This window comes from Stegostoma tigrinum, chromosome 5 (assembly GCF_030684315.1).
Source record: "Stegostoma tigrinum isolate sSteTig4 chromosome 5, sSteTig4.hap1, whole genome shotgun sequence".
Classification (NCBI taxonomy): Eukaryota; Metazoa; Chordata; class Chondrichthyes; order Orectolobiformes; family Stegostomatidae; genus Stegostoma; species Stegostoma tigrinum.
The window spans coordinates 30,861,496-30,889,175 of record NC_081358.1 but is presented as its reverse complement, the minus strand read 5'-3'; the positions used below and the strand labels follow the sequence as shown (position 1 = coordinate 30,889,175).

The 27,680-nt window shown below is 38.4% G+C and overlaps 1 protein-coding gene across 4 annotated transcripts in view; it reads right to left on the bottom strand.

Annotated features, from left to right (window-relative positions):
- arfgef1 (ADP-ribosylation factor guanine nucleotide-exchange factor 1 (brefeldin A-inhibited)) overlaps positions 1-27,680 on the bottom strand; it is a 168,709-nt gene that overhangs the window by 43,011 nt on the left and 98,018 nt on the right. For all 4 annotated transcript variants that reach the window (XM_048528690.2, XM_048528692.2, XM_048528693.2 and 1 more), the window contains 8 exons: positions 26,200-26,308; positions 16,436-16,637; positions 12,757-12,868; positions 8,573-8,778; positions 8,378-8,462; positions 6,658-6,823; positions 1,322-1,473; positions 18-146 (listed from right to left, as the gene is read on the bottom strand). In XM_048528690.2, coding sequence (XP_048384647.1) covers positions 18-146; positions 1,322-1,473; positions 6,658-6,823; positions 8,378-8,462; positions 8,573-8,778; positions 12,757-12,868; positions 16,436-16,637; positions 26,200-26,308 — 1,161 coding nt within the window. The remainder of the gene's footprint in view (positions 1-17; positions 147-1,321; positions 1,474-6,657; positions 6,824-8,377; positions 8,463-8,572; positions 8,779-12,756; positions 12,869-16,435; positions 16,638-26,199; positions 26,309-27,680) is intronic.

Below are 27,680 nucleotides of genomic sequence, written 5' to 3'. Positions count from 1 at the left end.
AAGGGTGCAGGTATTACCTGAATATTGAAAATGCATGCAGTCCGGATAGCACACCGTATGCCCTCCAGGCAAAGGAAAGCCACCTCTGTATCATCACAATCTTGTAAACCGACACTGAAAGCTGCCAGAAATGGTGTCCAAGCCAACTATGAAACAGAAATTTTCCTTTTAAAAACTTTCATGAGAAAACAAAGAGTACGGCCCCCAGCTATCACTCCACTGCACTGTTTTCATCACTAAGGCAGTGAGGTATTTACCTTGCAAAGGCACCGCAATAAAGTGACTCCTTCTTTATGGTTCTTATTTCACATAAGTTAGAAACTGAACTGTTTGAAATCAATTACAAAGTGTCTGCAGAGAAGATTAACAGACATAATTCACTTTTTTAAAATGCTACAAAATGGACAGATGTAGAAACGTTATGGGAATTAGACAGGCAACTTGACTGGAAAATAATCAAAGCTTGGCCCGTCATTAGATAACAAGGTGTAGAGCTGGATGAACACCGCAGACCAAGCAGCGTCAGAGGAGCAGGAAGGAGCAGGAAGGCTGACATTTTGGGTCTGGACCCTTTTTCCAGAAAAAAACAGAAACTTAAGTGTTCATCTCACTGAGGCGGCTTCAGGCCAATTCACATCACAAAGCTTCTCCCAAAACTTTGCTCGCATTTTGACAGCTGTGACAAATTACACCACAGCAGCAGATATAATCCATTACAATCTGAATAAATTAGCAGTATAAGTAGTTCTGCTACAATGTGTGTTTCATTAATGAGAATTGGCTGTGCCATGATTAATGAATAGTGGACACTTTGGATAACGCAAACTTTCAACTGTATAGGTATAGTGATTTCTCTATAACACAACTTTCACACAAGGGGGATCACATTACAGGAGAACTACCTGTATTCACAAGAAAAGAGCCTATAACATTCTGGACAAAAACTTCAATTCAGCCCATCCCCCAATATTAATAAGATCCAATCTTTAAAAGATTCCATGAATCAGGTCTTCGCTAAAAATATATTATTTCTTCCTTAGACCATATCCTATCTCTGGAACAGGTTTCCTTGGAATGGATCCATTTAGAGTTTTTTTTTAAAACATACACAAACTAACAAATAATTCCCTCCTGTCAGTACAGGGGGAAATTATCAATAAGTCTGTTGACGAGGATGCTGGGCAAATAAATTGTACAGATGATGAGAGTGGGGAAGAGAAGCATAGCTTTAAAAACCATACTGTCATAAAAGAAAGAGGCAAGGTTTATTCAAGACATTAAAAGATCATCAATACATTTCTACCACCAACTAATAACTTACTTTAAACATTGGCCTAACATGATCCAAGTGTGTAGCACTGGTAAAAGGTGCCTGCACATGGCTTACAGCCTCCATGAGGGCTTTGGCAGTTTTCGCCATTTGCTCCATCTCTAGGTTATATAAAAGTCTTCGTTGTTTCTCACTGGCTACATCTGCAATTATGGAAAGGGGTAAAAGCTTTTACTTATTAAGAAATAATTTTCATGTAATTACTAAATTTTCTGATTGGGATTATAGATTATTTACTCTTAAAAACAATAACCAGTCTTTTAACTTGGATCTTAAACAAAAATGAAAAGCTTGCATAGCATATAATAGCATCCTACAATAACACTACAGCCTTAAGTTCATTCTAGAATTGTGTTTTAAAGTCGGCACCCCCTTGAGTTTTGCTTTCATTTTTTAGAATTCTTTTCATGGCATGGCACCATGTTGAGATCCAATTGCTGTTGTATTGTAGATTGAATGTTAACATTCATATTGAGATTGGTGATGTAACTGCTAAGTTTATTAATAGATTACTGAGAATTAATAGTCAGAATAAATCCTAGTTTCAGAGAGGTGCAACAAAAAAATCCTATTTCATAAACAATGTGATACATATCCTTTCGCAAAGCTGCAAAATACAGTGTGAAGAGAGAAACAACTTGTGAACATGTTGCAATATGTTACGACAGAAGGCAAGATATTGGTAAAGATGTGTCACTTTTACTTTCCCCATTTTCTGCATGCCTTTATCAAATAGCATCACTTTCCTCAGAATGAGTGAACAAACAGTGGGTAGCAGTGCTTACAGTGCAGAACACACTCTTCATTGATCTCTGCTGCTTTAGTTTCAAAATATTTGTTTCTAGGAGACTTGCAACTTGCAACTTCAGACCTCAAGATGCAGAGATCTGGGTAGCTGACATCATTAAGCAATTCCACTGGCATCTTCTCTAGCTTTTGAATTACATTATGACACAAATTTAGTAAAATTCAGTCTTAGCTGGCTGCATTGCAGTTATCAAAGCTGGTGACAAGCCTATTTATATGCCTTCTTTTCGGAGTACCTGCTATCATGCAACTACTTATCAGAGAAAGAATGTAGAAGGAATGCCAATTTTACAAATTACAATTTCCTGATAAATACGCATGGTATAAAGTTTCACTTCTGATCCTTTTTCAATAATGAGAGCTGTCAGCAACTCTTGTTAAAATACGACTAACAGATGTGAACATACTTGCACATTGAGAAAGCTGGATGTTTGATCCATAGTAGTCAAGACAACACCAATTGCAAGGTCCCTTCTAAGCCACTCACCAACCTGACTAGGTAGCGTACTGGCCATCCCGAAACTCTCTCCTTAATGACACTGTGAACTTACGTACACTAAATTTACTGCAGTGGTTCAAGAAGGCAGCCCACCAGCACTTTTAAAAGATAAGTAAAGACAGTCAATAAATGCTGGCCCAGCCCAGTAAGGTCCACACCGCAAGAATGAATAAACATTTAAAACAACTATTTTTCTTTATTTGTTCAGCCTCTACAAAATATTACTCAGATGTCAACACATCAAGACTGACCACAAAAAAACTGCATTTCAATAGAAGGACATGAAGTGATGGATCATACTTCAGCAACTGGCTGGTACGATTCTCACCTGGTTCCTTTTCTTAGCTAGCTAAGCCAGAATATCTCTTGCACTGACTTTGCCTCCTGCTTTCGCACTATTACCTCTGGTGTCCCCCAAATACCTATCCTTGGTCTTCTCCTATTTCTCATCTACATGCTGTTCTTAGACCACATCATCTGAAAGCACAGCATTAATTTTCACATGTATGTTCACGATTCTACCATCTCCTTGGTTCCTCCGTTGCTGCAAAATCATCATGTATGGAAATTTTCTCCAATTAAACATTGGGAAAACTAAAACCCATTAGCTTCTGTCCTACTCCAAACAATATTGCCTAGTTACTGATGCTATCCCTCTCCATACAACTGTGCAAGATTAAATGTCGTGCTGTGTTTAATTTAGATATAAAGACTCCAATATATCTGGAGCCTCAGCAAGGTCAAGCACGTAAATTTCCGTAGTAGTGCTCAACTTTGATTCATCTTGCCACTAATAACCTCGCTCATGCCACAATATCTGTGTTCATTTAATTCTGGTCTTTTGAGCTTCCCTGAATCTAACTGTTTGACCATTTGTCGTCATGCCTAGATATCAAATTCAGGAATTCATTTCGTTTTCCTCTTTTAGAGACTAGCGAAAATTGAACTTTTTATTCACATTTTAGGTCATCTGGCTGACAATCTTGTTCTTTGGCTTGGGTATAAAGTGTTAGCTTATAAATCTCCCCACAAAGGCACTGGGATATTTTATTAAAGTAAAAGTAGATTTCTGTGGCTTTTGGTTTCTCAGACAAGAGAAACTCAGACACAACTCTGGCAAGAACTGTTAACATGAAATGACAACAGCCGTGTCCACTGTGATCCTAATGAATTGCTGTAGTCGTCTTTATGCTACAATAAGGAAAGCAAAGAATATATACATGCATTAAGACTTAAATATCACCCAAATTCTGTTTTAGAAGGTTTTGGCATCAACTGAGAGACTGTGTGTGAAATCCTCCCTGGAAGTCAACTGCCAAATAAAGAGTCTAACCTTTTAAAACATCTTCCTTGAATGTCAATATATATGTTTTTTTCACAAATCAGATAACTTAGCACTGAACAGAGTTTGCCAAGATGACTTTCCTAGTACAGTTTGGATTAGTGACATGATCATCACTAATTCATTTGATTTAAACAGACAAAAAAAATTGCAAACTGGCACCCATTCATTAGACAATTCTTATAGTGTTTATTTTCCAAACAGATCTCAACTACCTGTCAAAATCCTAATTATATTCAGCAGGCAAAGGATTATGTCCCAGGAAAGCAAACGGTACTCCCTTCAACAGTACGTCACCAGCTTGAGTCGGTTATTTAGCTTTATTACCCTCCAGGTGCAAGCTTGCTTCAGTCTACAAGGTGGTCTCAATGTATTCAGAACAAAATGAATTAATTAACAACATTTACAGAGGTCAATGGCTGTGATCTTATAGCTATTACAAAGACAAGGGCTGAAAGGAGACCAGAACGAGAAATTAAATAGCCAGAGGTATGAGATCATTTAAAAAGACAGGCAGGAAAGAAATGGCAGTGAGGTAGCTATATACAAGAGCAAGAAATGGCCTTTTTACAGATGCAGAATCCATATTGATGGAAACAAGAAATATCAAGGAGAAAGACGACAACGGTGGGACCGGAAGACAAAGAATAAATCATGAGATGAGTGCATGCAAAAAAGGCAGTACATTGATTACTGATAACTTTAATCTCCAAGTCAACAAGGAAATCTAATTAGCAGAGGTAGCCACGATGAAGAACTGAGTGCATTAGGGACAGCTTCGTAGAACATGATGCTGTGGGTCCAATGGAGGATCAAGTTATTTTAGATTTTATTTTATTCATTCATTCACAGGATGAGGGCTGACTGACCAGGTAGCACTAATTGCCCAGAGGGCAGATCAGAGTCAACCACACTGCTCTGAAGTCACACGTAGGCCAGACCAGGCAAGGGTGGCAGTTTCCTTCCCTGAAGGACATTAGTGAACCAGATAGGTTTTTCTGGACAATCAACAATGGGTTCATTGTCAGCCATATGTTTTATTGAATTCAAATTCCACCATCTGCCATGGCAGAATTTGAACTCGGGTTCCCAGAATTTTATCCGTGTCTCTGGATTAACAGTTCAGCATTAATACCACTAGGTCATTGCCTCCCCAGGTTGATGTGCTAATGTGTAATGAGGTAGATTTAATAAAGGACCTGGGTAAAAGATACCCAGGAATCAGCAACCATAACACAGTAGAATTTAGCATTCTGGTTGAGAATGAGAAACTTAGACTGGAAACAACTATGCCGCACTTAATTAAGGGTAATTACTGAGGTAGAGATAGCTGGAGTGAACTGGATGAACAATGGCAGACATTTAAGCAAATAGTTCACTGTTAACATCAAAGACACATCCCGGTCAGGAAGGAGGAAAGGATAAACCAAGAATGGTTAACCAAGGAAGTTAAGGCTAGTACTAAATTGAAAGAAAAATCATTCTACGTGGCAAACATTATTGGCAGTCTGGAGTAGTGGAATTTTTTTTAAAAAATGACAGAAGGCTACCAAAAATTGGAGAAAATAAACTTTGAGAGTAAGTTAGCAAATCATAAAAATATGTTTAAAAAGGCTCCCTCAGAGAACAAGGCTGAAGATAACATTGGGGCATCAGGAAATGGCAGACGAGCTGGCATCATTTTTCACTGCAGTAGACACCAACAGCATTTCAGAAATACTAAAGAATCAAGGGCAAAATGGTTAAGGGGGAGGTGGAAGGAAATGAATTCAAATAACTATCACTAGAAACAAACGGGATTAAAGGCTAACTGTTTGTCAGACCTGATTGGGTACATCCTTGGATATTAAAGGAATTAGCCACTTAGATTGCGGATGCATTGGTAATAATCTTCTAAGAATCCTTAGGTTCTGGACAAGTCTCAGAGAATTGGAGAGCTGTCAATGTAACATTTCTTCAAAAAGCAAGGGAGACTAAAAAGTAGTAACTTTTGTCCAGTTAGGTTAACATTGACCATTCGGTGTGTCTATTACAAAGCATGCAATAACACAACATTTAGAAATACATAATACACCAAGCATAATCGTTATGGATTTGTGAAAGGGAAATCATGTCTGACCAACTTATCACAATACTTTGTAGGAGCTAACAAGCAGAAAAGATAAAGGGAAATGAGAAAACATAAAAGACATTTGATAAGGCTACTTAATAAGAGCCCATGGTTGGGGTTAGTATATTATCATGAACACAGGGGTGGCTAAATAACAGAAGACAAGAGTTGGGTAAGGGGCATTTTCGGGTGACCACCTGTAACTAGTGGAGTGCTACAGGAGTTGGTGTTTGGACCACAATTATTTACAATATATATGAATGATTTGGGTAGGGGAGGCAAATGTACTACCATCAGGTTTTTGGATGTCACAAAAGTAGGTGGGAAAGAAAGCAATGATAAGAACACAAAAAATCTACAGAAGGAAGTTGGCAGGTTGAGTAATTGGCAAATGGAATATAATGTAGGAAATGTGAATTTATGCACTTTGGCAGGAAGAGTGGAGGAACTGGATATTATTTCAATGGAGAAAGACTACAACTCTCTACTATTACTTTAGTAAAGACACTTTATTGTGAGAATCATTAATAGCAGAATAATTTAGAACCGAGGGTCATTATTTCACTTACTTTGTTTGGAAGACTTGATTGCAAGCTCTTTCGTTTCCTTCATTGAAATTTTCTTTCCTGCTATTTCATCATAGATAGCTGACAGATATTCTTCAGGTAGATCTTTGCTGTCATTGATGCCTCTATTCATCTTAATATACTGGTCTTTTGTCATTTTATTCTTAACCTTTTTCAAATCAATGAGCAGAAGAGAATAATTCATATAATTTTTTTGAAGTTTTGCTTGCAATATATACCAATCAGGCACAATGCTATCCCTGAATTTATTCTATGATACTGACTCATTTGCAGAAAAGGGAGGCACTATTTCAACAATGAATGCAAGAGTACGAAAAACAAGACAGAATGGAAGAAAAAGATAAACATAGGCTGATCCGAGGGGGGTTTGGGTGGTGAGTGATGAGATCAATAATTAAGCTGAGCTGCAACATCCTTTGGATCAAATCACAAATGAACATTGTTTAAGCTTGCAAGGAGCAGCAATTTGGGGGGTGGATCAAGGAGATCAAACTTGGGAACTAAATATGTCGTAGTATGTGGCCTTCCAAAAAGACAGGCAAGAAAGGAAGGTGAGGTAACTCTGTTAGAATGAGATGGACTAAGTACAATAGCAATGAATGAACTTAGGGTGGAAGATGTAGAATTCATTTTGGTGGAGGTAAGAAATATCAAGGGGAAGACAACAATGATGGGACTAATTGAAGCTAAACAGTTGGCAATGACCTTTGAATCACTTTATAGCATGTACCTGTTTTGCAGTGAGATCAACAGAATAAATTCAGGAAAATAACTAGATTAGCATTATGGCAATGCCACAAAGCATTTTTGTGGATGTAATGCTCAAAGATTCAAGTTAATGAAAAATACCTGGGTGGAATTGTTATAACATATGTTTCACGCCACTCAAATGCTTAACATTGATCACTGCCAACAAGTAGTGTACCATCTATCCTTGAAATGAACTGGCATGAAAATCCATTTAAGGACATAGATCCCCAAAGCTACCTAATTTAACATCCCCTAATTTAAAAAAAAAACATTTTTAAGCCATCAGTTATGGTTGGGATATATACTGAATTGACAGTTAAATACAGATAGTCTTTGAGTTTCATTAATTCAAATAAAGCTATTCAAAAACTTTCCTTCTTGGAACTCCATCATCCATGCCATTGTGGGTCTAACTACGCCAAATGGATTGCAGTAGTTCAAGAAGGCAGCTAACCATCACCTTCTTGAGGGAAACGAGGGATAGGCAATAAATGCTGGCCCAGTCAGTGATAACCATATCCTCTAATAACCAAAAGGAAGCCAATTAATGTTTGATGATTTTCCCCTCCTATTTTACTTATTTTTCATATGGCACTTCAACACTATAAATTCTCTCTAGTACATCCAGTGAAGTGCAGGAATTAAACCAAAAACACAAAATTAGCAAATCAATCAATATTCACCACTTTATTAAAATAAAACTCCAAAAGAGAAGGATGGATTAGGGATGGTAATGTAATTAATTTGATTTATAATGTTAAATGTTTAAACACAAATACCCACATAAATATTTACAACAGATGTACAGCACTATTTATTAAGGAGAAAAATAAATATATTCTTCAAAACTTAGATGATATTAAACTTTCTAATGCCATAGTAAGTTACGATTTTGAATCATCCCAAAATGCTTTTTAAAAGCTGTCACGTTTTCTTATTTATATGAGCTTACCTGTGAGCTGTGAAGATCTGTTGTCAGCATTATGATAGAATATGCCAAAACATATGCTGTATCTGCACTGGCAAAAAGTGTTTGCCTGGGGACAGAAAAGCAACAAGAAAATCAATTGTACCAAAGCTTTATGATTTGATGAGCAGTCTTACTCAACATAACTAATTTACATACATGATAAAAACACCTGCTTACCCTTGGTTACATTCCAGATATCTGGCAGCAAATTTTTCCATTAATCGATCAATTTTCTGAGCTTCTCCTGGGAGACGGAAACCCTCCAGAAACATACGGAGAGCGGAGACAAAATCCTTTGAGGAAAAGTCCAACTGATCCACATAGGCATACATGACCTCCTTATTAAACTTGTCATTATCTCCTACATATTCACCTACTTGTGTCTAAAAATATGAAAAGTTAAATTAATATTTTGTATACAAGTTCACATCAGTAACTAAAACATTGTTGTGATTTTCACCAGTACATTTTTCATGAGAAGTTCTCTTTTTTACCATATTTCTCTAATACTGTCTCCACGTTATCTGTGAATACCTATCTTTCCCTAGGTTTTCTCCTAACTCACCTCATTGCCTCTCTAAAGTAATCTCATCCATAATACCTGTCTTCTTTCATCTCAGTGCTGTTCCCATTAAACCACTGGTCATCCAATGTCTTATCCTGATGATATTGCTGATGACACAATTCTTTAAATCTGCTGTCACCATCCCTCAACTCAAAAAACAATCCTCAATCTTAGCATTCCCACAAACCACTGTGCAGTCTCAGACCGCTTGTTTCTCTTCAAAGTCTGTAGGATATGTCATCACTTGTCAAACCTATTCTCACCTTACTTGTAACTACAGTTCTGAATCCCTCCAATCGGGTTTCCACCCTGCCACAGAACTGAAATAGCTCCTGGGTGACTCAGAAATAATTGCCTTTTTGGAACTATTTGACCACATTATCCTTCTCAAAAGAAATTGCACAGTTCCTTCTTGGTTCTTTCTTATCCATTTAATAGGAGACTGAGAATCACGAGCAAAGAACTCTTTCTGCTCCCATATTGTTACCACTGGTGTCCTGTAAGAATTTATTCTTGAACGCTTCCACTATCATCTGTACTCTGCCCTTTGATAAAACTTTTCACAAGATAATATAGTCCGAATCTCCCACTCTTTCCTCTCAGTCCCACTAGCCTAGGAATGAGGCTGGTGAACCTCAGCTGCAACTCCTTTTATGGAAAAGCATATACTTTGTTAGGTAAGGGAGCCAAAGCTGCAGTCTCACTGTCGTCCTGCTCAACAACTAAACAAAGACATTTTCATAAACACACTTCAAACCTCTTGTTATAAAGATCAGCATATCAATTGCAGTTGTAATGTGTAATTGGAAAGCACGCTAACTTTTAGTGACTTACAAAAAGTGATCATTTTGCTCCCTGAATGCTTCCAGACAAGATTTTCTCTGATTTTGTGTAAGACCATGTCTCCCCCCACCCTGCCTGTACACACACAAAAATACAAATCATGCTAACCTTTAATGACATACAAAAAAAGACACTATTTAGACATCAACACATTCCAATTTCTCACTATTTAAGAAATACTCTATGCCTACGATTTCTCTACCAAAGTAAACAATCTCACATACTCTATGTGCCATTGTTCTTACTCATTCACTCAGTCTCTCTCAAGTCATCTCAAATCCTTCTTCGGATGACCCTCATGAAACACATTCCTACCTAGCTTTGAGATAATGGGAACTGCAGACGCTGGGGAATCAGAGATAAGAAAGTGTGGAGCTGGATGAATACAGCAGGCCAAGCAGCATCTTAGGAGCACAAAAGCTGACGTTTTGGGCCTAGACCCTTCTTCAGAAAAGGATTTTCTCATGCAGGGTCTAGGCCCAAAATATCAGCTTTATAATTGATGACATGACTGTAATAAGGAACTAGCTACTTTGGCATATTGGATTTGTTACAAAGACTGAGGGGAACCAGCTGCTGGCTTTATCTCCTTCAAGTTCCAGAGCTGTCGTGCTGGTCCCAACCCTAGTTGTGATGACAGTCTTCAGCATTGTTTCAGAACCATTACCTGCCACAACATTACTATTCTTTTTTGACGTATCCTTCCTCACAATTACTAAAAATTTGCATAAGTTTTGAAAGATGAGCAAAAACTCACCAATCAATTATTTAACTGTTGTTGAGTGATCTCACATCTTGATTTTTCAAGTTAAGGACCAGACTGAATAGTGGATAGCTCTCTGTCTGTCACATTGGAAGGACCTTCTGAAATTGCACTGTTCTCATCAGTTATTCATTTGAAAACTATTTTTTTGCTACTTTATCATTTTTGTTTTTATGTTGTTTAGACTGAACCTGCCTTGTGGCACAGAATTTCCTTACTCACCATATTCCCTAGTTCACACATTGCAGCTCCCTGCACTCAATGATGAGCAGATGTCTTCAGGCTTGATTAGTTTGCATGCTTAGTGCAATCATCTGTATTTATACTAGCTCAATTTTTACAATGAATCAGCACTACTGGCTTAAAAAAAATCTAGACTGAACTACCTACCAAATGAACTTACTACAGCTGTTTTGAGTAGGACATTTTGAAAGAACCTTCACTGCCTATGTTTAGCTCCTCAATATTGTTTAAACTTGCCAGTCTATCTCATCAAATTTCCTGAGATTCCCACCAAAGGCTTCAGCAAATACAACTTGAACTGTGGATTTCAAGGCATTTTCAGTTCAGAACATGCATTCCAGGACTTCCTACACCTCAAATCAAAGCTACAATATAGTGATCTACTCAACAAAATGGAAAAAAAATCACCCAGCCTGTAATGTCCAAAAAAATTCCAAATACTGCCCCATCATTCTACTCTCACTGATGCCAGCAACGGTGCTATTTATTATGAGGCACTTATATACCACTAAGATGCTTGCCAATGCACAATTTAACTTTTGCCAGGACGATAGTTCCAGATCCAATTACAAGCTGGATCCAACCATGGACAAGACAGCTAAATTTGAGGGCTGAGGTCAGTGAGAGCGACTTATTTAACATCAAGAAAGTCCTTGCATTACTACAGACAGTGGAAAAGTTTCCCCAATTCTCAGTGCCTTTGATTTTAGGGAACATTGGAAGATCACAACCAACATATGTACTATTAGTGCAGCAACTACTTTTAAAGACCCTTAGGATGCAAGCCATAATGTCCCGGAAATGTGAGAGCCTTTAGTTCCAATCACTTTTATTTCTCCAGTGTTCATAATTGCTTTGAATTCCTCTCTTCTTTTCACTCCTTTATTTTCATGTTATCAAGAGATTTTTTAATATTCATTTTTTACAAGGTCAAGCATCGGGGCAGCACAGTGGTTCAGTGGTTATCACTGCAGCTTCACAGCACCAGGGACCTGGGTTCGATTCCAGCCTCGAGTAACTGTCTGTGTGGACTTTGCACATTCTCCCAGTGTCTGAGTGGGTTTCCTCTGGGTGCTCCGGTGTCCTCCCACAGTCTAAAGGTGTGCAGGTTAGGTGGATTGGCCAGGCTAAATTGCCTGTAGTGTTCAGGGATGTGTGGGTGGGATGCTCCAAGGGGCAGTGTGGACTTGTTGGGCCGAAGGGCCTGTTTCCACACTTGGGCATCTAATCCTTCTCATAAAACCTTTCTAATTAGAATATTGTGATGTAGGTTTGTATTATATTATTATTATTTAGAAACTTGGATTCGAAAGTGGAGAAGAATTGATTTTAGAGTTCAGTTCTGTTACAATAACCTTTTAGTAATAAAGGTCAGAAAGTAATTTTGAACATTGAAATAAAAACAACTTTTCAAAGAAAACATATGACTGAAGTAATTCAGTTACACAGGAGGCTAAATGGTGAATGTTTGAGAAGTTAAGGTTTCATTAAACACACTAAAAGTCAAGGGCTACTAGTAAGCCTTTAAAGGAGGAACTGGCCAAATACTTAATGAGAAGATAACTTGTCTTGTTAAGGAGGATGTAAAGACGAAGCATGTTTTTCCATTAAAGACCAAGAACAGGTAATAAGAGTTGAAGGGTTTCTTTCTGCACTCAATTTTTGCTAACCCTTTTGATTCAAAAGAATGTTACACTTGACCACAAGGCTCATTGGGACTTAGGCCAATGACTATGTTAAATTAGCAACTTTAATCCTGTAACTTTTAGTTCACTGCAGGAGATGTGTGCTATCTTCAACTCACTGGAAAGATACATCACAAACAGTAATGGAGAACAGTTTAATGTAAAAGTACAGTTTTTCAAAAATGTCCAATAAATGGGAACATTGTGAAGACACTAAATAGTTTTATCCATTTTTGTGAAAAATGGTCTTTTAATCGCTTACTGTGTCTAATCGTTCTTCTTGATGTAGAAATTGAGCAATATCATCAGGTGTAGTCCCAAGCATTCCTTGTTCCTGTAGGTACTGTAGCCCTCTTTTTGGCTTCTTGTTAAATCTGTATTTTAAAGAAAAAGCTATTTCAATTTCTTAGCAATTAGGTGACTGATTGCTTTATTTATAAACAGTATTTCATGTTATCATTAGATCAAGTAACGATAGATTAGTATGGGGTAACTGAAAGAAAGCAATCTCGTGTGTAGACAGTGGTAAAAGATTTCCACACATCTGGCTGAACTGACATTTGGGTGGTTTTAATCCACTCTATGCATGCCATATATTATGGCAATTTCCCATAATCTGCAGAATACACACTGAAGCAGGTCTTCAGAATGGGCTGTAAACTGTTAATTAATGTAAGTTTATTATTTATATAATAAATATAAATAATTTAGACCTCAATTTTGAGCGCTTAAAAATAATTAGTTACACAGCTTTACTCTAACTTCAAACACAATAAAAGGTTAGTTTGGCACACAACCATTGCTAAAAGGTTTTTGAACTAAAAAGATCAAAAAGCCATTTTTTAAAGTACAGTATAATACTTAATGCAAGGGAAAAAGTAGAAGTTAGGTATGAAAATGAGATCATTTCTACAGTCACTGCAGTCATGGCTTGCTTGAAGACTTTTCTTCTGAAATGAAACGGCATAAAAAAAAAACAATTGCTTGTGATGACTTCTGTACATTGAATACCTGGAGGTTGTTCCCACAGGTGAAATAAGCAGAACGGATCTGAGAATGAGTGAAGGCTTCTTTCTTTTGCTCTGAATTACAGTTTAGCTCTTAGAAGCCTGGTTCAATACAGACTTTTCTTTCATTTACAGGGCGTGGGCATTGCTGGCTGGGCCTGTAATATTGCACAGCCCTAGTTATCCTGAAAGAGGTGGCAGTGAGCTGCCTTAAACCATTCCAGTCCATTTGTTGTAGGGAGATCCACAATGCCGTTAGGAAAAGGAGTTCCAGGATTTTGACCCAGTAACACTGAAGAAACAGTGCTACATTTCCAAGTCTAGATGGTGAGTGGCATGGAGGGGGACTTGCCACATACCTTAGTTGTTGTCCTCAGTAATGGCAGTTGTGGGTTTGGAAGGTGCTGTTAAAGCCAAAATAGATGGCACAATTCTCAAGGGGGAGCAGACAGTTTTGGGTGTATACGTGCACAGATCTTTGAAGGTGGCAGGACAGATACAGAGATCTAAATTAAACAGCATTCTTGGCTTGATTAATAGAGGTAGAGTGTACAGGAGCAAGGTGGTGATCTTAAACTTCTACAAGACACTTGTTAGACCTCAGCTGGAGTATTGCAGACAGTTGTGGTGCCATGTCATTGGCAAGATGCAAATTCTTTGGACAGAGCACAGTAGTGATTTACGAGAATGGTTCCAGATAGAGAAACTCCAGTTATAAGGAAAGACTGAAGAAGCTGGGACTGTTCTCCTTATAAAGAAGAATGCTGGGAGGAAATCTGATTGAGGTTTTCAAAATCATGAGCAGGCTAGACAGACTGGGCATTATGAAGTTGTTTCCACTGTAAAAGAAACAAGAATAAGAGGGCATATATTTGAAGCGATATGCAAATGAAGCAAGGGTGATGTGCAAAAAAAACTCCCTCACACAGTAAGTTGCTGGGGTATGGAAATGTACTGCAAAATGGAACTGTGGAGGAGACAGGTTCAACTGAGGCAGTTAAAAGGGCATTGGGTTTTTTGTATAGTCATGGTGTGCAGGGATATGAGGAAAAGGCTGGATGTGGGCACTAAATAATTCAGCTAATCCAGCATGATGGGTCAAATGGCCTCGTTGTGTTCTTTAATTCAGTGATTCACCAAAGATATTGAAGTTTTCCTGATACTTCTGCATAAAATGACTTCTCTCAGCCAGATTTTAATGCAGTTCCGACCTTAAAAATGACTGCTATCCTAAAATGTCAAATTATGCTTCATACTAGCTTCTGATTTAGGCCAAGTATACTGCACAGATGTCAACCATGGTCTTAAAGATCAGGTAACTTCTTAACTGTCTCACCCAGTAGCTTGATGGCTCTTATTCTGTAAGGATTTTGGTGGGAAAAGACGATTCAGGGAAACCATCGTCAATGAATTTCTCTTCACTCTTGGAAATGTTTTAAGATTTTCAAAAGGACTCCTGTGATTTCTTCTTGACATTGTTGCCTCAAGACCAGGTGAATTCAGTCAAACAAGTATGAAATTTCTGAAATCCGTTTTGCAAGACACCTAGTGTCCTTTTTAAGACTGCTTAGCTTTCTTTTCAAAACTAAATAATACCACAAATACTATCTCTGACACTAGCAGAATTCTGCAGCACCAAGATGCTAACTAGACACTAGTGGCCTCTGGAGAAGAAATTACGCCAGTGTCAATAGCTGTCTTGAATTCCGCCATTGCATTTGATTTCCAGTCATAAGTAGTGCACAGTAGGTTGAGAATGACAATGGTCTGAAGAATTTTACAACCTGTGTCTAACACCGTTGGGGCCATAAGAAGGGAGTGCAGATGTAATTCCTTTTCAAAAGTGCAGGGAGCCAGCTTGCCAGCTAACATCTTCACATGGGAATTTAAAAGTAATACAAGGAGAATGATTTTTATAGATGCACCATAGACAACATCCTATCAGGATGCATCAGAGTAGTTTGGCAACTGCTCTTCCCAAGACTGAACAAAACTACCGAGAGTCGTAAACACAGCCCAGTCTATCTCACAAACCAGCCATCTACTGACTCCATCGAGATTTCCCACTGCCTTGGAAAAGCAAGCAACATAATTAGGCACATTCCACCTTGGTAATACACTCTTCCGCCCTCTTCTGTTGGACAGAAGGTATAAAATGTTTGAAAACACACATGAATAGATTCAAGAACAGCTTCTTCCCTGCTGTTACCAGATTTTTGAATGGACCTCTCAAATATTAACTCTGATCTCTCTCTCTTCTCTGCAGTTGTAACACTATATTCTGCAGTCTGCTACCCTAATGCACATTGGTATGATCTGCCTGTATCATATGCAAAACAACACTTTTCACTGTATCTCAGTACATGACAACAATAAAATCAATCATACAAAACATTTTTAAAATTAATTCACAGGATAAGGATGTTGCTGGCTAGGCCAGCATTTATTGCCCAACCCAGAAAGCAGTTAAGAGTCAACCACATTTCTATGAGTCTGGAGTCACACGTAGGCCAGACTGGGTACTGATGGAAGTTTCTCTCTCTAAAAGATATTAGTGAACCAGATGGGATTTTCTGATAATTGGCAATAGTTTTGTGGTTATCACTAATTCTGTATCTTTATTGATTTCAAATTCCACCAGCTACCTTGGTGAGATTCAAACCCAGGACACCAGACCCATTACTCGTGTCTCTGGGTTAACTGTCCAGTTAATACAACTAGGAACATTTCTTTAAATCAGTAATGCTCTACTAGCTGATGATGCAATTTATACTACACAAATTATTCAACAGTGGAGCAAATACAAAATGAAAAAACAAATTTTCTTACTCCTTACAAAGTAACTGGAATTGCTTCAACAAAGTAGATTGTATTAACTTCCAAGTCCATAAACAACACGGTACATACTTCTGTTTTTTTAGGATTCTGACTTACAGTTCAATTCCTTGTTCTATGATTTCTTTCTGCTGCTTCAAAACTTCATATTGTTCTGGGTTGTCTGCACCAGATGTCTGAGTGCTATAGCTGCCAATCCCTGATGATGCTGTGGAATCCAAGGAATTTATGCTCCCGTATCGGTTTATTGTGTCAGGATACTTATTTTCATTGTTGTCTTGTTCTGAAGTCTTTTCTTGGCCTATATTCATACAAGAGACGTTAGAAGTCATTTAGTTTTAAAAAACACACAAGATTAGGAGAGTTGAATTTATACAAACTGCAGTAGAACACAATACAGAACTATTCTACAGGCTGTAGGCTATTTGGGTTGCTACTGTTGATCAGATTTCTTTTTTAAACAGAAAGGGTCAGGAGTCAGGCACAGTAGAGAAGGGAATAACTATGAGTAGGGGGCAGTCAATGCAGAACTGAATGTGCTGCACTTAAATGCCTGCAGTAAAAAAAATAAGGCATATGAGCTTGGAGTGCAGACTGAAATTGACAGATATGCTGTTGTGGGCGTCACAGAAACATAGCTGGAAGGGTATCAGGACAGGGAACTAAATATCCAAAGACACACATCCTATTGAAATGTCAGGAAGATGGGCAAAGGAACTATGTTGCCCTCGTCAGTAATAAATGAAATCAATTTGACAGCAATAAGTGATAATAGGATCATTCGGTGTAGGACCTGTATGGGTAGACTTGAGGAATGACAAAGGCAAAAAAGACTCCAATGGGAATTTGAACAGGACCCCAAGCAATAGTCAGGATGTGGGGCAGAAAGTAAATCAAGAGACAGAAAAACCATGTAAGAAAGGCGCTGTTACAGTAATCTTGGGGGACTTCTATATGTAGATTGGCAGCTGATACCAAGAAATTTGAGGAATGTCTACCAGTTGATTTTTTTGGAGCAGCTTGCAGCTTCACCACCACCTTCTGATTAGTGTTGATCCTTTGAGGGAGCAGCAATTCTGGATCTGGCGAATTGTCATTAGGTAGACTTGATCAGATAGGTTAAGGTTAAGTGACCCTTGGGGACAGTAATCACAATACGAGTCTGAGGGGGAGAAGCTGGAATCGGATGTAACAGTTGAGTAGGGACAACTACATAGGGAGGAACTGACTAGAGCTGATTGAAAGGGGAGCCTAGCAGGTAAGATGGTACAGCAGCATTGGCAGATGTTTCTGGTGCTAATTTGAGAAGCACAGCTGATATTCATCCACGGAAGAAGAAACATACAAAGGGAGGTTGAGGCCACCACAGCTGATGAAGTAAGTCAGTGACAGCATAAAAGCGAAAGAGAATACATCACTGTGTTGAAGACCACTGAGAATCCACAGAATTCAAAATCTTTAAAAACCAGCAGAGGGCAACTGTAACAGTATATCTGGGGAGGGGGGAGTGGGCCAGGCGAGAAGGTTAAATAGGAGAATAAGCGAACTAGCAATCTAAAAGATGATTTCATGAGTTTTTTCTGAAGACATATAAAAAGCAAGCGAGAGGGGTAAAAGTGTGCTTTGGACTGCTGGAAAATGAGGCTGGAGTAGTAGTGATGGGGAACAAAGAAATGGCACAGGAATTGAATTGGTACTTTATACCATTCTTCACAGAGGAAGACACTAATAGCATATCAGAACTTCAAGAGAGTTGGGTGGTAGAGTGAGTATTGTCATCAACACTAATGAGAAGGTGGCGGGGAAGCTGAAAGGCCTTAAAGGTGGATAAATCACCTGGACTAGATGGATTACACCCCAGAGTTCTAAAGGAGACGGTTGAAGAGAACATAGAGTCATTAGTGGTGATTGTTCAGAAATCAATGGAGCCAGGGAGGGTCCCAGAGGACTTAAAAATGGCTATAAATGCAGAGAGGATTCTGCAAAGCTACAGCATACCTTGTCTATCCTTATACTCAATGCCTCTTCCAATGAAGCCAAGCATGTCCTGGCCATTTTTTACTACCTTATCTACCTGAGCTGCAATCTTCAGTGATCCGTGGACCTGCACACCCAGATCTCGCTGCATATCAATACTCTTAATTATTCTGCCATTCACTGCATAATTTCTACCTGTACCTGATCTTCCAAAATGCATCACCTCATATCTGTCCAGATTAAACTCCTATTGCCATTTCTCTGCCCATGTCTCCATGTGATCTGTGTACTGCCGTATCCTCTGATAGTCCTCCTCATTATTTGCAACCCCACCAACCTTTGTATCATCTGCAAAAACTTACGAATTAGACCAGTTACGTTTTCCTGCAAATCATTTATGTAGATCATGAACAGCAGAGGTCCCAGCACTGTGGAACACCACTCATCACCGTCCTCCATTCTCAAAAGCATCCTTCCACCCTATCTTATATGACTAACCCAGTTCTGATTCCATCTTGCCAGCTCACTCCTGATACCATATGACTTTACCTTTTGTACCAGTCGGCCATGAGGGACCTTGTTAAAGGCTTTACTGAAGTCCATGTAAGATAACATCATCTGTTCTTCCCTCAATCATCTTTGTCACTTCCTCTAAAAATTCAATCAGTTTAGTGAGGCACGATCTCCCCACCCAAAACCATGCTACTTATTGTTAAATCAGTCTATATGCTTCTAAATGCTTATAGATCTTGAGTCTGAGAACTCTTTTCGATAATTTCTTTATCACTTATGTGAAACTCTCAGGCCTGCAATTTTCTGGATTATCCCTGTTACCCTTTGTAAACAATGGGATAACAGCAGTTATTTTCCGGTCCTCTGAGACCTCACCTGTGGCCAAGAAGGATACAAAGACGTCTGTCAATACTCTAGGATAGATCCTAACAGGGCCCGGGGACTTATCTATCTTATTACTTTTTAAGACGTGCAACACATCTTCCTTTTTCATCACAACTTGGCTTAGAAAATTGACATTCCCTTCCCTGAAATCATCTTTCACCAAATCCTCCTTTTTGATGAATACTGATACAAAGTATTCCTTCAAGGCCTCACCAACTTCTTCAAGTTCCACACATACATTCTCTCCTGTCCGTGAGTGGGCCAACCCTTTCCCTGGCCACCCTCTTACCTTTTATATGTGTATAAAATGCCTTGGGATTCTCCATAATCCTATTTGCTAATGACTTAAAATGAAATTGTAGAGTACTTGAAAGTGCATGGTAAAATAGGGCTGAAGCAGCACGGCTTAATCAAGGGGAGGTCATATTAGACAAATCGGTTAGAATTCTTTGAGATGATAACAAGCAAGTTAGACAAAAGAGAGCTGTTAATTTGGATTTCACAAGGTGCTGCACAAAAGGTTGCTAAATAAAGTTCTGTCAAAGAGTGAGGGTTGGCTGACAGGCAGAAGGCAGAGAGTGGGATGGCAGTCAGTGACTAGTGGAGTTCCACAGGGGTCAGGGTTGTGACTGCAACGATTCACATTATACATTAACAATCTGGAGGAGAGAAATGAGGGCATTGTTGCTAAGTTTGCAACTGACACAAAGATAGGTAAACGGACAGCTCAGTGCTGAGGAAGTCGGGAGCTCACAGAACAACTGAGACAGGCTGGACAGTGGTCAAAGAAGTTGTAGATGGAATATACGTGTGAGGTCATGCACTTTGATAGGAAGAATAGAGGCATAGGCTATTTTTGAAGTGGGGAAAGACTGAAAATCTGAAGCACAAAGGGACTTGGGAGTCTTAGTTCAGGGTTCTCTCAAGGTTAATGCAAGTTTCAGCTGCTATTTAGGAAGGCAAATACAATGTTAGCATACAATTTGACAGGACTTGGAATACCACAGCAGGGAGTTATTGCTGAGGTTGTAAAAGTCTCAGATCGGACTGCATTTGGAATATTGAGAGTAGTTTTAGGCCCTGTATCTGAGGAAGGATGGGCTGGTATTGGAGGGGGTCCAGAGGAGGTTCACAAGAATAATCCCAGCGACAAAGAGTCTGTCATATGAGGAGTAGTTGAGGGCTCTAGATCTGTATCCAATGGAATTTAGACGGAATGGGGGTGGGGTGGGGGCGTGTGGTATCTGATTGAAACTTACAGAATGTTGAAAAATCTGGGTAGAGTGGATATGGAGATGATGCATCCAGTAACTGGACAGACGAAGACCTGGAGAGCACCGCCTCAAAGTGAAGGGATGACCCTTTAAAACTGAGAATTTTTTTTCTATTCATTTGTGGGATGAGGAGGAATTTCTTTCAGTCACACTGTGGTGAATCTGTCAACCTCATTGCCACAGAAGGCTGTGGAAGCCAAGTCACTGGGTGTATTTAAGATAGTTCTTGATTACTAAGGGAATCCAGGGTTATGCGGAGAAGGCAAGAAAATGCGTTTGAGAATTAGGGGAGGTGATGGCCTAGCGGTATTATCGCTGAACTGTTAATCCAGAGACCCAGATATCATTCCCGGGAACTAGGTTTGAATCCTATCACAGCAGATGGTGGCATTTGAATTCAATAAATATCTGCAATTTACCAGGATGTTGCCGGGAATGGACAATTTGAGTTATAAAGCAGGCTGGCTAGACTGGAGAAGACTTTTTCTGAAGAAGGATCTAGGCCCAAAATGTCAGCCTTCCTGCTCCTTTGATGCTGCATGGCCTGCTGTGTTCATCCAGCTCTTCACCTCGTTATCTCTACAGCTAGACTGGGTCCTTTTCCACTGGATCACATGACGTTGAGGGTGGCCTTATAGAGGCTTATTAAATCATGAGGGGCATAGATAAGGTGAATAGCAAAGGGTCTTTTCCCTAGGCTTGGGTGTTCAAAACTAGGTGGCATATTTTTAAGGTGAAGAGGAGAAATATTTAAAAAGAACACAATGGGCAATGTTTTTTAAAACAGTGGTTTGTGTGTGAAATGAACTGCCTGAGCAAGTGGCGGGTGCAGGCACAGTTACAACATTTAACAGACATTTGGAAATACATGAATAGGAAAGTTTTGGAGGGATATGAACCAAACACAGGCGTGTGGGACTAATTTAGTTTAGGAACATGGTTGATGTGGACTAGTTAGACTGCTGGGTCTATTTCCATGCTGTATGACTATGACTTTCTTTTCTTTATTCATTCACAGGATGTCGGTGTTGCTGGCCAGGCAGCAGTTACTGCCCATCCCTAATGGTCCAGACAGCAGTTCAGAGTCAACCACATTGCTGTGGGCGACACCAAGTAAGGATAGCAGTTTCCTTCCTTAAAGGACATTTGTGAACCAGATGGGTTTTTCCTGACAATCAACAATGGATTCATGATCATTAGCTTCTTAATTCCAGATATTTTTTATTGAATTCAAATTCCACCATGGCCATCACGTCCCCGACTTTTAACCTGAAATAATCTTATTTTGTTTTCACATTAAGCATTGGAAGAGGTATATACTCTACATGATTTCAATTCCAATCCACAATCTGATTCTAGAAGGAGAAATCATTCCTGTTCTTTATGGTAGAATGTATCATCAATTCAGAAACTTCAGAAAATAGTCAAGTAGAAGGATTTAATATCTCAACATGTTTCAGTCAGCAGCTGAAAAATGAACTGAGGAGTCAAGAAAATATTACTGTGCAATACCCATAAGACGCTCTCAAAAATAAAAAGACTGGGTGCTGGAAATCTGAAATGAAAACAGAAAATGCTAAAGTAACTCAGCAGGTCTGGCAGCATTTGTGAAGACAGAAAAAGAGTTAAAATTTTGAGTTTAATCTAACTCTTTTTTCAGTTTTTTTTAATAATATGCCATCAGACAAAAACATGATACATGCTGAGGTACCTCAATGTTTAAGTTGAGTCAATCTTCCAAACTTAAAGCAATGTAGATGTTGACAACATTGCAGATGTTGTGAGTATTCAGTTTTAACTTGTAGTTGTCAGGTTAACATATTATGGAAATTCTGAATATTCTGGCACAACATTATACAAGTTTGCCTCTTCAGAAAGGTTCTTCAAGAGATAAACACAAACTCAAAGTAAAAATTACACTAAAAGCAAATCAGAAGTAGGTACGAAAGTACACAAAAGGAACAAAAATCATTGCAAAATTCACGCCAATTTCTTAAATTGGATCAGATTATATATTTGCTTATCAATCTTTTGTTTCTATTTGACCAAAGTGAATGAAAAAAATGCTTGAATTGAAATGCTTAAGAAACTTGGGAACAGTAGAGAATTCAGAAAACACAATCTGCAAATAAGCTTTCCCTTCTTAGAAAACACAACATCCCAACTGAACTTGTATGTCAGATATTCGTCAAAAACAAGTTAAGGCAGTTTTGTTCTGAGAATTCACGGTCAGCACGAACCTTCCTGAAACTGACAAAAGCTATTTCAAAAGCGACCTTCTTAGCTAGGTTCCATAAGTGAAAGACCAGCTTCTATTCACTGCACAGTTGCGATCCTTTAACCTTCAAAAAAATAATGGGCTGGACTTTGTAGTCAGTTGTGAAGGAACACTGTTCACTGTTCACCTGAAAAAAAAAGTTGCCCATCATCTTTTGCTGAGTTCTAGAGGATAGATTTTAATCTCTCTGATTAGTTCTGAAGAAGAGTCACTAGACTCAGAACATGAACTCTGCTTTCTCGCCCCAGGTGCTGCCAGTCCTGCTGAATTTAGCCAGCAATTTGTTTCTAATCTCTAGCATCCGCTATGCTTTGTTTTATTTTAGAGGATAAGCTTCCTGTTTTCTAGCTTCAGATTAAATTTGGGCCACTTTGCAGGATATCATTGAAAATGGCAAGCAGCAGGGAGGTTGATCAACTGGTCAGATTGAGAAGACTTCACAAACAGTAAAGGAAGCAAAAACCAAAAAATATAAAATTATGTTTAAGCAATTGAGCAGGAAATGAAAGGGAAAACTGAGCCATATAAATGGGATTACAGGAGAAAATTATTTCAAGTGTACAAGCTTTAAGCAAGGACATTTAAAAAAAACAATAATTAATTTCCCTCTGAAGGAATAAGTCTCCATATTTCAAACTAATACTTCAGGACGAGGCAGATTGTTCAGCATTAATTACGACATACCTTGCAGTTTAAAAAAAAAATTTACTGATTGAACTGGCTAAAGTTTTCAACCTTCCTCAGTGCAATAAAAAGTAGACAATTATCAGCTCATACCATGTTTGAAATCCCTTTGAGGAGTCCATTGGCAAAGACAGCAACATGGCAGCCTGTGACAGAGCATGGTATCAATTGACAGCAACTTCCAGGTTTCTACCTTTAACTGTGCATGTGCAGAGACCAGAAGCTGCCATCTGTTTTACCCAGTAGTAACAGCATAATATCGAGTTCATCAACTCGTGTTATTACTGCGGCAAATTCCAGAATCAAGTTGAAAAGAAAAACGCTATTCTTAAGATTTCCAGTAATTTTTGCTCACTTGAGTTCACAGAATTCATTAATTTCGTTTAAGTGAATAACTCAATTCCATTCAGCAGCAAGGCAAAGGAGCAAATGTAAGAGCAGTTCATGAAAAATTTCTAAAAGGATTATAATGAAAGGCTAAAATTAATAACCACTATTTAAGATTTAACAGCTCTAAAATATTGAGCAAGTGCTAGATTCTGTGCTCTCAGTATGTTCAGCATCATGTTTTAACTACAGTAGAATTTGTTGACTCTACCAAATATAGATGTAACTTTTCACTTCACCTGGGTATATGTGATAATAATAAATCAGGTTAAAAAACAATTATACAAAGCTGAATTCATTACAAAATATTTGAAAGTTGACGGCCTCTGATCTAGAAACCCAAATTTTACCTTAGAACAATTATATATTTATTGAAAACATCAGTTTCAATTAGCAATTCATTTAGTGCAGAGAAACATGTAAAAATGGATTAAAAAAAACAAATTATACATTTTGGGATGATCCACTCCACCCCAAAAAATGCAACTTAGCCTTCAAACTGCAGCTCAGTAATTCAGAAAATTTGTTCGCTGTTATCTTGAGAAATACAAAAATTCCCCAAAGTTACAAAATTCTTTTATATTCTTTACCATAACTGCAGAAATTTCAGTTTCCCCAACAAATACACATACAAGTGGATTCCCACGCTTACACTGTCATCCCACTGATCATACCAACATATTCTATTAATATTGTTGACAATAACCATATTTGAATGTTCCAAGGTTTTTGAAAAGAGGGGAAAGCAGGTACATGTATGGAAAACGTTTGGTGTTCTAACATTGACGTTTTGTTCGTGTATTCAATCGACATTGGATTCTAGTCCATAAATGCTTCCATTTTAGAATTCTTATCCTATATTCAAATCCCTCCGTAGCCTCAAACACCTGAATCCTATATTCAAATCCCTCCGTAGCCTTGAACACCTGAATTTATATAACGTGGTCTTTAGCATACATATATATATATATGCATATGTATGTATTCTCCCCATCCAGAAAGGAAGATGGTAAAAAGCAAGTCACTAGTTAACTAAGCAAGCTCAGAATGGCATAAAAGTGAAAGAAGACATTAAATGCTGAGAAAATTAGTTTTAGGTTCAAAGATTGCAATAATATAAGAAAACAATAAAGATATGTTTAAAAAAAGAGAAGAAATTATAATGAGAATGAACAAGTAAAAATGTACAAACAAATAAGAATTTCCACAAGTACTAAAACAGTTAGCCGAAATAAATGTCATTCCCTTAGATGAGGAGATTGGAGAATGGATAATGGCAAACAGGAATGAGAGATTTGAATAAGCATTTTGTCTTCATGGAAGACAACACTAAAGCATCCCAATAATAGTGGAAAATCAAACACAGAAGGGCAGAAAGAACTTAAATTAATCACGACGCCAAAAAAAACGAGTAAATCAATGGGAAGAAAGGTCAACTAGTTCCCCACACGTGATGGTATACATTTCAGGAAGATGTCATTGCAGTGTTGGAAAGAGGTTAATCTACCATCTGTCACTGGGAAAAGCTGGAAACAGTGCAAGGAGTAACAGGTTCAAGTCAGAGTACAGCAAAATGGATTCCAAGTTGAAGATGGTATTTGGGTAGCTAATCAAAGGCAATAGAAGGATCTTAAAAGTGAACAGAAGGTTGAAGGGATTTTGGTGACAACATTCCATAGAATAACAATATTCATACAGCATGCCAGGCAATATCACAAAATCTCCATTCTCCACCTTTGGGGCAGTGGGGGATGAAATTTAAACAACTGATCAGATGTGTGTTACTGGATAGCCAAGTGAATACTGTGGCTTCAGGAACAAGTCAGAGGCTAGGAATCCTACAAAGAGTAAGTCTGTGCAACATCGACAAGACAAATGTCAGGTGTATGCTGGAATACTTGCCAAATGCCTGGATGAGTGCTGCTCTAGCATCCACGAGAAAGCAACCCTTTGAACAAGACTCAATTCACCACCGTAAACATTCAGTACCTCAACCACTGATACACAATCAGCTATGTACAACATTTGCAAGATGCACTGCAACAACTGAGGTTTTTATATACATGCCTTCTGCTTCCTTGCTTGTAAACATTTGTTTAAAAAGCTACCACACGTTAAAATGTCATTTCAGATTTAGTAAAAAGGCAAAAGCATAATGAGTTTCCACAAAGCTTTTCCAGAATTTAGCTCCAAAATTCTCAAACTTAATACTTAAAATTTTATTAACACAGTTTCGAGTCGGTGTATATAGTATATTGCTTGTATAAGTTAGTCAAATATCTTCTATCAACTCATTTCAAATGGAGACAAAAGTTTTAAGATCCTAGTCATAAACCTACTATCAGAATAAAGTCAAAATATCTTACCAAGGCTAGTCTGAGAGTTTGGATTTACATACAGATCCTTACTCCATTCCACCATACACTTCAAAATTGAGACCAAGCACTCCAAGCCTTTCTTCCTAAGACTGAGCTCCTTAAAACCAAAAAAGTTGGAGGTTTATCAAATTTTGAAAGTGAGTAAATCAAGACTTACATGTTAATTCAACAGAGTTGACGGAGACACATACTTCAGAGTGCTATAATGCATTAGTTAAAAGGAGTTCTTTACCATATAGCAATGAATGGTTCCTCATCAGTGCATCTTTCATTATGATATTAAAAGGTACTTATTTACATTTTACATTGAATGCATTAGAAATCTCCTCATACAATTTCTAATTAGTTATAGTCAGTGAGAAAGAACTCCACAAAATTATTTACAGTCTATTATTAGATGGGCTGAACAGTAGCAACTGGAATTTAATCCTAAAAAGTCAGACGTCATGCGTTCCCAGACGACCAAATGGGCAAGGCAGGACTGTTAGGAAGTAGAGAACGACCTTGGCGTGCATATCCATAGATTCTTCAAAGCAGCAGGATAGGTAAATAAAGTGAGTACAAAGGCATACAGGACACTTGCCTTCATTAGTCAAGGTACTGAATGCAAGAAGATAGAAGGTATGTGGAGCTGTATGTGAGATAAGTCAGCTTTTGTCACTATTGTTAGGATAGGATTATACTAGAGAAGGTGCAGAGGAGATTCACTAGGATGTTGCCTGGGCTGGAGAGATTTGGCTATGAAAAGCAATTGAATAGGATTGAGTTGATTTTGTTACAGTGAAGGTTGACAAAACCAGGCCGAGGTGTACAAAGTTATGAAGGTCATAGATAGGGAAGACGGGGGAACCTTTCCTCTTAGTAGAGGGGTCAATAACCAGGGAGCACAAGTTAAGGTAATGAGGAGGAGGTTTGGAGGGGATCAGAGGGGGGTAAAGAAAAGTTTTCCACCCATAAGGTGGTTATATCTCTAACTCACTAGCTAATGGGATGTTCAAGGCAGGAATCCTGAAGTTATTTAAATAGTGTTTTATATGCGTATTTGAAACATCATAGCATTCAAGGCTACTGGCCAAGTGCTCAAAAATGGGATTAAAATAGTTTGGTGATTTATGAATGGCAGGGCCACAAATGGACCATTGGGCCATTTTCCAAAGCTGTAAAAACTCTGACTTTATGGCTCTAATACTAAATGGGGCCAGTTAGCTCAGCTGACTTGCAATGCAGTGATGCTAGTAACGTGGGTTCAATTCTGCATCGGCTGAGGTTGTCTCTCCTTCAACTTCTCCCCTTGCCTGAGGCATGAAGATTTTCAAGTTAAACCACACCAGTTGTCCCTCTCCCTAAAGGCAGCACAATGCTGTCGTTCTCTGGGAGTATGGTGAGTTTACCTTTAATGAACGCATTTCATCACATTGTTTATTTCCATAAAGTAGATCAGATCAACACAGTAATTATGTGGTGAAAAA